The sequence below is a fragment of the Perca fluviatilis genome, chromosome 24 (assembly GCF_010015445.1).
Source record: "Perca fluviatilis chromosome 24, GENO_Pfluv_1.0, whole genome shotgun sequence".
Classification (NCBI taxonomy): Eukaryota; Metazoa; Chordata; class Actinopteri; order Perciformes; family Percidae; genus Perca; species Perca fluviatilis.
Genome location: NC_053135.1, coordinates 2,600,451 through 2,612,929, shown reverse-complemented (window position 1 = coordinate 2,612,929; position 12,479 = coordinate 2,600,451). Strand labels below are relative to the sequence as shown.

Genomic DNA, 12,479 nt, shown 5'->3' with positions numbered 1-12,479 from the left:
CAGATGTGCTAATTAGCTAATGTTAGCACGCTAACACGCTAAAGCCCCAATCAGACAGAGTGCATGGTGACTCTGTGTTGTTTCTAATTCTTTTTTAAATAAAAAAAAAACTAGTATTTTCCTGAATGTGTAAAAGGGAGTATACAAAGTAAGGGTTACTGCTTCTATTTTTGTTTCTATTGTCATAATAAACAGAACAATACAAGGTGAGATTTCATGTTTCTTATGGAATATAAGATACAAAACATGATGTTTCAAGCAGACTCGTTAGTCTAGTATCAACCTACAGATGAAATGATGTCTTATAACTGGACAGACTCTTATGCAGCTTACACTCACTCTGCCTAGACAGAGCGGTGATTATCTACCAAAAAGAGCCATCGGAGTATAGAGCTTTTTGTGCACAAAAAAAGAGAACACTTGGGTTTGACATGAAAAATATAATCCTAGCTTTTGATTTTACACTTTCAGCCTTTCAGATGAAGCTCTTAAAGACTCTGGAACGTCCAAAACTGTATCTTTTTACGTGATGACTTCTCTGACCCGGCTGTTGAGTAGCTACCGGGTTACATCATTTTTCTGGACTCATCGTTTCACTCGGCTAGGATGATGAAAGTTACCTGCAGACTTTAAAAAGAGAAAATGACGCAACAAGGGCTTTCAGTTCAACCCCGGATTTGGCAAGACATGGGGACTGGATGAGATTTCCAGCAGGGACACTGCAGGGAACTGTAATAGGTAGCTGTCACATGGTGTTAAATTCACCATTCTTCAGAGCTTGAGAAAAAGACTGAGTGATACATCAAAGAAGACAGTGCGAAGCCTCTTCCACTCAGGTGTCAGACTTAATGTTGACTTTTGCAGCAGCAATACTTGTTTCCTTTGTAAAACTGTAGAGACAAGTAGAGACGTACAAGAAACACATGTTGCTCTCAAGGTACATGATTTGTTATGGCGGGAAAAGTTTCGAGAAGAGACAGAAACATCTTGACTCTTGCAAACGTCCTGCGTTTTCTTGACGATCAGAAAATAGTTGCAATTTAATGGAACTTATATTCTTCTTGCTGAGAGTTAGATGAAAAGCTCGATACCACTCTCATGTCTGCACACTATATGAAGCTACAGCCAGCAGCTGTAAATACAAAGACTGGAAACAGGGCGAATCCACTAGCCTGACCCTGATACAAGGTGTATCTCCTTTGTTTAATCTGTGCAAAAGACTTAATATATGATACAATACAATGTATGCCAGTAATGAATGTTGGAGAACTTTGACATCATATGTATGTAGATTCACTATGCAGTACTACTACTCCTATATAGTGCTGACTTCTGACTTCAGTGCTGACAACTGAAAGATTATAATCATCAAGATAAGAGACACAAATGTGTCCAGAACAATCTGTATCACATGTACTGTTGGGTGAGGATAAAACTAAGATTCTCTCTCTCTCTCTCTCTCTCTCTCTCTCTCTCTCTCTCTCTCTCTCTCTCTCTCTCTCTCTCTCTCTCTCTCTCACACAGAGAATGCAGAGAATTAGCTGCGAGATGTTGAACTAATACTCAGAGAGCAGTCGAGGGCTCAGTGGTGTGCAAAGAATGCTCTACCCACTACTAACACTGTGTGTGTGTGTGTGTGTGCGTGTGTGTGTGTGTGTGTGTGTGTAAGCAAGCTTTAGCTGACACAGTTCACTGCAACCGCCGTCTGTTGATCAGACTCACTTCAGTGGAAAGTAAAACAAGCGAGGCTATTGAGTGTGTGTGTCAGTGTTTGTGTTTACGTGCGTGTGTGTGTGTGTGTGTGTGTGTGTGTGTGTGTGTGTGTGTGTGTGTGTGTGTGTGTGTGTGTGTGTGTGTGTGTGTGTGTTGAGTTAAAGGATAAAGACACAGAAATGGAATGACCTAGAGAAGAGAAGGTTTCAAAGAAATCCAGACAGGTTTTTACTTGAACAAACACATAAATAAATGTATATGTAGGACTAAAAATGACATTGACAAGCTATTTCAACTTGGCTGTCAAAGATCTTAGACACAAAGGATGGAGGGCTTTCTATTATATGGCATAAAACATTTTTTAGACCTGCGAATACAAACCTAACCCTGGTTTAAGAAAAACTCAAAATCACATTTTAACCAGTTTTACTGAATAACATCTCTGGCTTTAAGAAATGGGATAAAAGAAAGTCCAATGGAACACAACAAGCAATGGATCCCAAAAAGAGCAATAACATTGAATTAACACCTTATAAGCACGATTTGGACGAACCAATAAAGAGAAAGAAACGGACTATAAATCTTAAACTAAATGCAAACATTGAAACTGGTGAACACTTCCAGGTATAAAGACAGAGAATGCAAGTTTATTTGTATCAAAATAAAACTCAAATACTAAGAGTTTGACTACTCTCTGAACTGGGGAAGACTTGTTTTTTAGTATTTGGGACCATTTATTCATATCTTGCACTGCACTATAACTTTTGTTATCCTGTTTTATTCAATTTGAGCATCTTTGTATCTACTATTTTATTTTACTCTATTTCCTTTACATTGCCTTGTTTCTCTACTATTATGTCTTAATGCCATTTTGTATCTTATGTAACACAATTGCCTTGTTGCCTTATGAAAAAACTTCCAACACCACTTGTAGGAGACTCAATATATTTTCTTGCAAATATTTCAATAATATTTGCGATTGTGTAAATTGTGCCTTGTTATGATCATATAGGCAGAGATCCTGAAGACAAATTCACATAAATTCAAAAATATTAACAAAAAAATACATGACTAGGATTCTCACCATCAACGATTTAATTGTCAGACTATATCTAAGTTTTAAATGATTCCCTGCAGCTGATTTTTATTTTTTATTTTCATTACAGTATACAGTTAGCTATATTCAACTAGTTATATGTTTTATGTACTATTTATACTGTTTATAGTGCATATGTGTAAACTATATCTGGATTTTTATAGTTACACTATAACATTGTACAACTACAAGTAGTTCTTCCTCTATCTGACTCTATCTGAGTCTCACATCACACAACATGAGATTCTAGAGCTTCAGAGCTCACACCTGCTCAAACACCAAAATCACCAACAGCAGCTGACTTCCTGAAGACAGAAATCACAACTTTTGCGCAGACAATTGGGAACTACTGAGACTGAACTACTGCCTGATAACAGCACAGTTTAGATAATAAAACTCACTCAGTTTACAACAAAGATTTACTATCCATTGTGGGGGGGAAATGGAGTTATATAGCCTTCACTTCCACAGACTGTCTCAGTCTAAATATTGTTGAACCATTATGTACATGTACATGTGCAATATCTGTTATTTATTCACTGCTGCTACTTATATTCACACTGTACTATACTTATGTTTATACAGCACTACAATAACATTTTTACAATCCATTGTTTAGCAACATCATTTTTTTTAACCTAATCTTACTTTACTTCTACCTAACTTTTTTATTTCTTGCACTGTGGCTATGCTACTTTTATACACTTATTGACTAGCTATTTTCTTACTCTTACTTTTACGTTTAATCTGACTGTGAGCAACTGCAATTTAACAATTCTGATTTCTGTAACTCTCATATACAGTCCGTGCATTAATTGCATTCATCGAGCAGGAACAAATCTACACTTACAACCCTTAAATCAATGTTGGCATGCAACATAAGGACTCACAAGTCAGAGAACATCATCAATGGCCTTGCTGTAGCCTACTTTAGTGCATTTTGTGTTTCAATAATCTCCCCTACATATATTTGAATCCTGTTCTAAGCGACCATCAGCGTGTCCAGTAACCATAGTTTCCCCGTGATGTCCTTGCAAAATGTTTCAGAGGAAGACTGTCCACACAGAGCAGATTTATCCCATCACAGCTGAATGAATAGAAATAACTGTTTCTCTCCGTTTGTTATTGAGTACCTCATCCTGCTGCGCCTCTTTCGGTTTCTTCTTGGTCGGATCTTTGGACGCTGTCATTGTCAACCTGAATCTGCGGCTCTCCCGGTAATAACATCCGAACCTGTCGGCGCGGCAATTTAGCAGCAGGAGCGGCAGGCTGGACGGAATCACGACAAGGACGACTTCCGGTGTGACTTTCAAAATAATCAGTGTTTCTCTAAGTGTTTGTCTTCCTTGTAAAACAACCACACGACTGTTTTCTCGGTTTTGAAACCAATAGCTGCGAGAGGAGGGGAGGGGGTTGGGGTCGGGTGGGGTGGGGGGAGAATAGGGATATCACCTCTTACGTAACTTAAGTTTGGTGTCTTTGTTGAAGAATGTAGATTCTATTCTCAACAGGTTGGTGTTACTAGGAAAACATTTTATACATACATGTATATATTTTAAGACAAAACCCTCCCTGAACCATTGGAAGAATGAGCTTAGCATCTTGTGTAAGTCATAGAAACAGGTTAAGACAAAGACAAAAAAGCCCTTAAAATGATTTCGTAACTTGAGACACTTAAGTTAATTTGAGATAGCCCCCTTTATTTATTTTTTTCTTGTCTTTTTTATTTACTTTGAATTGTCAGGTATAAGCTCCTAGGTTTTGTTTATATACTCGACCCGAGGCCAAAGCTCTATTTTCAAAGTGAATTGTTTGTTTGTATGTCTATATTCCTAATAAAGAAATGAAAAAAAGACTATTTCATAAGTCTACTGTATATTGTTGTTTCTTAGGAGAACAGTACCAGATCTATTTTAGATTCACTCCATAGTAAGTAAGATGAAATGGTTTATATGGTGTTTTTAAAGGCTTTTATTTGTTTGCTAATCGTACATCCGGTGCCATCATATATACATACATATAGTTCTGGCTAACTTCGAGAAATCCAACGTCTACTTTTTTAGTTTTTGCTGAACAAATAGGACTTTCTTTCTTTACTATGTTTCTAGCTGGCTTGTTCGCTGTCCATGGTGCTGAGACGTAGTAGCGTCTGGTTCTGTGCTGACTCTAGCGCTGTCCGCGGTTCTGGAAATCAAATCCGTCATTTAACATTTAACAGAGGAAGAAACTGTGGTGGTTGAAGTACTCAGATATTGTACTTAATTAAAAGAAGCAATAACACAGAAATACTATAAAACAAATACAAGTATTTAACATTTTACTTCAGTTAAAGTACAAAAGGGTTAGCATCAAAATATACCCAAAGTAAAAGTACTTGTGCAGAATAGCTAATTTCTGAATCACATATACCATATAACCGTTTATAACTATTGATGCAATAATGTGTTATGGTGGGACTAATTTCAATTTGAAGCTTTGAGGATCAATAAAGTCTTGTCATAACCGATAAGTATACTTCATAATTGATTAGTTTATTATATTTTGTATTATTAATCACAATATACAAAGTAAGTAGTAAGTAAAGCTTTTGTAATGTAAATTGCAATATTCCCCTTTAAACTGTAGCAGAAAATGGAAAGTACAAGTACCTCAAAATAGTACTACAGTATTTGAGTAAATGTATTTTTCTACCACTGGTAAGAAAGAGAAACTATAAAAGAATACCAGTCCTACACATATTTTCAGGTATGAGTTTGCTATACTTTCACATTGTGAGTGCCTAACTAATTAAAGCTGCAACAGGAAATTCATTCAATTTATTACTTGAAATCACTCATTATTTTAGTCATTTATTCAACAAAAAATCATGTCTCCGGTTTCATGTATCTGTCTTACTGACAAATTGTGCTGCACGTGACTTCATTAAATTAAAAAGTATTAAATCATCCCACACAAACTATAATATACTATATATATATATATATATATATATATATATATATATATATATATATATATTTTATTTTCTGTGGATTAGTATTTGTATAGCAGTGTAATATCCCCATAGGGACTTACAATGTGCCTGTGTCTTGCACTTTATGGTATTTTTACCCCTGATGATGTCACTTTACTACTCCTACAGTATCACTTCAGGGACTGAGAGCTCTTCTGTGATATCTAGTATTAGAATATCCCCTCTGAAATAAATGATGGGATTATATAGCTGTGCGTGTCATCTGAGAATGAACCGGGCCAAGGCTTCATTTGAAATCCCTTCAGAGGGAAATGAAGCGAGACAATCGAGCAGATCAGTAACCAGCTGGCCCTTCCTGCTGCCAAGTGACTGGATGCAAACTGATAGGTGTCACGTAGAAAGCCCCGAAGACACAAACCCCACAGCCACCACACACATACTGAGCCCACCATCCAAAAATAATGACAATAACAGGAGGTGGAGAAAAAACACAGATGAAGATTGGAAGACGAGTGGACGACAAAAGACAAACCAGCCTGCGTATATTACTCTCCTCGTGTGTGTGCCTTCTTGTATGTCTGTCCTCCTAAGGACCAAACGCTCCCACAAGGACACATTAGTCATAAGCCCCGCCCCCCTTAGTTACTGTTGTCAAGTCTGTCAATCGTTCCACTGTAGGACTCTACATTAATCCTTACAGTGTAGCTACTGTAGCTTACACTATCACTCAAAATGCATAGTCATTTTTTAAACTTCTTGGCTTTTAAACAGTGGTAGACAAAAGCAGGCTTTTCATTTCTAGCCCGCAACTATCGCTTTTAGCAGATTTTATCAGCTGTAGCTAGCCAGCTAATTACGCTAACTTGTTCAACTCTGAGTTGGCCGAGGACACAATTGCTAACTAAAAGTACCACAGTGTCTGCTATAAGTAAAAGTCCTATATTCAATATATCACTTAAAGGTCCCGTGGCATGAAAATGTCCCTTTATGAGCTTTTTTAACATTAATATGAGTTCCCCCAGCCTGCCTATGGCCCCCAGTGGCTAGAAATGGTGATAGGTGTAAACCGAGCCCTGGGTATCCTGCTCTGCCTTTGAGAAAATGAAAGCTCAGATTGGCCGATCTGGAATCTTCTCCTTATGAGGTCATAAGGAGCAAGGTTACCTCCCCTTTCTCTGCTTTGCCCGCCCAGAGAATTTGGCCCACCCATGAGAGAGAGAGAGAGACATCATGGCTTTCAAACGAGCAAAGTGGCAGTTGGTCAAGGCCACACCCTCCACCTTACAGATATAGTATTGGGGGACCACTAAGGTCTATATAAAAGAGACTTCAGATACAGTATTAGGGGACCACTAAGGTCTATATAAAAGAGACTTCAGATACAGGATTAGGGGACCACTAAGGTCTATATAAAAGAGACTTCAGATACAGTATTAGGGGACCACTAGGCCTATATAAAAGAGACTTCAGATACAGTATTAGTGGACCACTAAGGTCTATATAAAAGAGACTTCAGATACAGTATTAGGGGACCACTAGGCCTATATAAAAGAGACATCAGATACAGGATTAGGGGACCACTAAGGTCTATATAAAAGAGACTTCAGATACAGTATTAGGGGACCACTAGGCCTATATAAAAGAGACATCAGATACAGGATTAGGGGACCACTAAGGTCTATATAAAAGAGACTTCAGATACAGTATTAGGAAACCACTGAGGTCTATATAAAAGAGACTTCAGATACAGTATTAGGGGACCACTAAGGTCTATATAAAAGAGACTTCAGATACAGTATTAGGGGACCACTAAGGCTTATATAAAAGCAACGAAAGAGCACCATGTCAAGGGACCTTTAAAGCTATAGTGCGTAGTTTCTGTCTCAGTTTCTGTGATCGAGCACACCTAATGCATCTTCAATTTGAAAATTGAGATCTTCAGTTTGAAGGGTTAAGGAGGGATAGATGTGAGTAAAAAATCACGAGACGTGCAGTAACACAAGTGTGTGTGCTTGATGGAAACAGAATGATCAGTGTTTAGCTCAACTGAAGACTGGAGGAAAGGCTCGAGGTCAACGAGCAGGGAGCGATGGAAGAAAATGGCAGCCGATTGAAAATCTCAAGGAAAGCAGAGGGGAAGAAATAAAGAGTATATGCAAGGATGGATGGAGAGAGGCTGAAAATTCTGAAAGCTGTGGAGGAGTGGAATAGAAGAAGGGTGGTAGTAGTGGACAAGAAAGGACGGAAAAGTTCCCCAAAGCTTGTGTTGGACTCTTTTTCCTTCTTCATTAAATATTTAACAAGTGGAATCAGAGACCACATGGAAATGGATCTCTCTCTCTCTCTCTCTCTCTCTCTCTCTCTCTCTCTCTCTCTCTCTCTCTCTCTCTCTCTCTTGCTCTCTCTCTGACCTCAGCTGGTGTTTGGAAAGTTCACTAACGTCCCTGAGGCAGTAATCTTTAGACCACAACCTAGCCTGTGCATTTGTACATGCATGACTTGTTCTAGCATTTGTGCATGTTTGCATTGCATCTATTTGTGCACCAGCCTTCATGCATTCATCTGTGACTTGTAACAATCACATGGACACTGCAGAACCAAATTATGTGTTTTATTGCCGTTGTGATTTGATTTATTGGGATAGAGTATTACCATATTAAACCGTTTTATCGTCATGTTTATGTGTTTGGTGCTATTACAGTTTTCTTTTATGATTGTGTTTTAGCCTACTTGTAAAATATTAAGTCCTTTTGTGCCTCTTGGCCTCTAAAAATCGAACACAACAACCGGAGGATGTTTTCTGTCCTCGGCTGTGTTAAGGCACTCTAACACAAATTTAACCAAACTTTTTTACCATTGGGATCAACACCCAGATGCATCATCTTCCAGCTGTTTTTTTTTTGCAAACGATGTGCAAAGAGGCAGCAAGCAGGCATGTGTCAAAACGTTTGAGATTCCTCCTCCTCCTCCTCCTCAGATCTCCAAACCCCTTGGGTTTAACTTGTGCTGCCTAATCAGGGGCTGATTCCCACCTGGGACGCCAGGTGAATGTAATTAACCTGCTTCCTGGATGGAAGCCTGCAGGGCTCTGAGCTTGGAACCACTGAGGTCTGGATGAGAAGAGTGTTTTTAGATAAGGAAGACACCTAAGTGGGTAATTGACCCAAAAGGATCTGAGGCCAAGTCCTGGTAAGAGCAGGTTAAAGTCCAGAAATACTGAGGAAAAGGGCTTCACTGCATCCTCACTTAATTACATAGGCTTATGTAACTTTAGTTGGATGTGATTGTCTTTTCCTACAGTAACTTCTTTAGATTACGCCCTCCTTTCTTACTATGACTCCAGGGGCACGTTCAGTCTCAAAACGGTGTGCTACGTTTTGCTACGTTTACCTGGTGCAACTGCTTGCAATGGCTTTGAGGTATGTTTTCTCTCATTATCTGGGTGTGTCTCTCGTTTATTGGCTGTGTCACAGGTGATACCCAATCAGCAGAGACGTGTGGTAATAAATAAAAAAAAGGCAGAACATTTGCGCACACAACAGGGTGTCCAACGCACCTTGGTTTCAGTTAAAAAAAACGTATTGCTTCGTTTTGTGGGGGCTGAACGTGGCCCTGATTTCAAACCAATGCTTCAGTCTAGAAGGAGAAGTGCTACACTGCATCGTCACTTAATTACATAGGCGTACGTAACGTACCTTTAGTTGGATGTGATAGTCTTGTCCTACAGTAACTTCTTTAGATTTACTCCTTCATGTCTTACCATGACTCCAGATTTCAAGCCAATGCGTCATTTATGCAGTGTTGGCAGAATGGGAAGAACAGGAAAACCACCTATTAGTCCGGCTTAGGAGTGTTTAGGCATTATTCCAAAGTGGTTATCCGTGCTCTTAGCCTTAAGCCGTTTTTGCGGTTTTACATGTTTGGAGCGGTTTGTTAACAAGATGCTGTTCTCCATCATTTCACAAACTCTGGACACTATTTCTTTCTGGATATGTGATGTTGCTGGGCATCTATGTTGAGGTCAAAGTGTTATTCGGTGTCCCTGTCATTATATCATTGCTTCTGTGCGGCAAGGAAATGTAGCATGAACATGAATAACAAGTACAGTATATTAAAGTCCTTTTTAGCAAAATGCAACCATCCTAGCAGCTTTAATTACACTGACATTTGACTGCAATACTAGTGGGAAAATATCTGTGTGCATTAAAAAATGAATACATTTTTTTTTCAAACAATCAAGACAAAGTGAAGAATGATTAGCCTTCTGATTGCATTCCTGTATTTCAGATTATTCTAAATTAACAGGTCCTTCATGTTGGCACTTAGAGACAAAAAGAGTAGAAAAGCTTGTCACTTAGAGCCAAGAAAAATGCACGATTTCAATGTCTTAAAACCGGTCAAAAAGAAAAGAAATTTACTCCAGGACCAACCTGGAAATAATCATAATAAAAGAAACAAAATGCTTTACTCTCCTCTTGATTACTAATTCATATTCCAATGTGTTGTGCAGCAGAAGGCGATTAAAACACTGAACTGTAGAAATGCTTTAAATAACCTCAAGGCCTAAATGTCCATTTATAGAAATGCTAAATTGCAAACAGCACAGACACAATAAGCTGTGTGGTGTAGTGCAGCTGGCAGATGAAAGCATGTACCTGCAACACATGCTAGTCATCTCCATGATAATACACAGATATCCTCATTGAATCAAATGCTTTCTAGACCATGAATAAATAACAATAAATATATAAATTTGAAAACGCTTCCACAGCTAAAAGATAAACTGAAAGCTGATATGTTAAGCCAGGACACAACAACCAAAACAGTCAGTGGAGTGAAGAGTGGAAGATCCTCTACCTTGACCCAGAAAAAAAGTAAGGCAGGGTTTACTGACTGACCCATTAACCAGCCTGAGGCTGTGCAGGGGCTTCAGGTAGCCGAGCAGCATCAGAGAGACAAACTGCAGGGTTGTAAATTGTGCCAGTGGGATTTTATTTCCGTGTGACGTCTCGGCCTGGAGAGACTCCTGAGTCATATTAGTTTCATAAGAGTGGGACTGTTACAGATGTCTTCATTAGAGCCAAAGACCTCCAGGGTCAAACCACAAACCTTGCATAAGTGTCAGAAAGACAGATGGGCCCGAAACCTACAAACTGTAGAGCTGAAATGATTGGTCAATTAACCAATAACAAAAAGGAAAAAATACCAAACATTGCACAGCTTTCTAATTGTGACGATTTGCTATTTTCTTTGTCTTTTGTGATAGTAAACCGAGTTCTTAAGGTTTTAAAGCATTGGTCGGACAAAACAAACAATTTGAAGATGTCACTTTGAGTTTTAGACAATTGTGGTGGTGACTTCTCGCTATTTTCTGACATTTTATAGCCAAAACAGTTAATCTATTAAGCAAGAAAATAACTAGAAGCTAAAAGATAATACAAATCAATTGCATCCTAACCAGAATGACACAACCATCTCTTATTTCGTTCAGGTTAGGTTTTCTTTGCTTCATTATGAGCTTAGGAACTCCATCATATCTAGGGTTGGGTATCGTTTTTGTTTTTTTCGATTCCGGTGCTAAATCGATACTTTTAAAACGGTGCCGGTGCCTAAACGGTGCCTGAACCGGTACTTTTCAATAAAGTTAAAAAAGAAATTTGAAGAAAAAAAATAAGGGTAGTAAACAACAGTCAGTGAATTGTTTATTGCTAAGGCCATGGTCAAAATTAAAGATTTAATAATAATGTAATAACTATAACAATAATTTATTTCACCAGTAAATTGCTGTTGAACCCCAGATGGGAAAAGGGTATTTTACAATTACTGTGAATGCACCACGAGGCAACCTGTTTTAAGTGAATGCACCGTCTGTGTTGTTTAATTCCGACCATATAAACATACTGTATATCTGCTGCTGCGCTGCAGAGCAGACTGTTACATCCCGCTGTTGAAGTCCTCCACAGTGAAATACAGTCACACTTTACACTGTTTAACGTTAGCTGTCAGCATTTTACCGGTGTTTAATCCAGCTGCTAGCTAAAGGTAGGCTAACGTTACATGCTGTCAGGTGTAGTGTAAAGTCAAGCACCGAAATGAGGCACCGAAACTTTCGTTCTTATTCGGTCTCGTTACTACCGTTTACGTCGGCACCGGTTCCCTATTGGCACCGAGTTTCGGTACCCAACCCTAATCATATCCCTAATAAAGTATCTTTTTCGCGGAAACTCAAAAGCTGGTTGAGGCGAGCATGTCCTGGCTTTCCATTGGCTAAACTGGGCACAGTGCAACCTCTGCATCCTGTGTTCAAATGTCACAGAAGCACACTCTACAGCCCACTCTACACTCAACACAACAACAGCAGTGTGACACACTTTAAATCCCAGAGGATGTGTTTCTGTTTCTCAGAGCCCCCACTCTCCCAGGAGGCAGCAGACACTCCTGGGGCTTGACAATACAACACAAACGTCACTCTCCTCCATTGATTCTCCAGCTATGAAGGAAACTTTAGGATGTTTTTGTTTAAAATATTCCACCCCCTACTGAAGGCCCACATGTCAAACACTCACTCAACACCTTCCATAACGCTGTAACATCATTGTGGTTTCTATAAATAAGAGCATGTTGACACCTCACCTCCGGGTACCTGAGCTCTGGGTCCATCACTTTGACATCTCTCCAGGCCAAACACTGAACAGC

General features: G+C 39.0%; 1 protein-coding gene across 3 annotated transcripts in view; it reads right to left on the bottom strand.

Moving 5' to 3' along the window:
- The window catches only part of LOC120554571 (inactive dipeptidyl peptidase 10-like), a 58,392-nt gene that overhangs the window by 34,472 nt on the left and 11,441 nt on the right, over positions 1–12,479 (bottom strand). Inside the window, exon 1 of one of the 3 annotated variants that reach the window (XM_039793530.1) lies at positions 12,417–12,458. The exons of 1 other annotated variant lie outside the window; for it this stretch is intronic. In XM_039793530.1, coding sequence (XP_039649464.1) covers positions 12,417–12,443 — 27 coding nt within the window. In that variant the 5' untranslated portion in view covers positions 12,444–12,458. Of the gene's footprint in view, positions 1–3,942; positions 4,069–12,416; positions 12,459–12,479 lie in introns of those variants that run through there. One more of the 3 variants, XM_039793529.1, reaches the window with a different exon arrangement.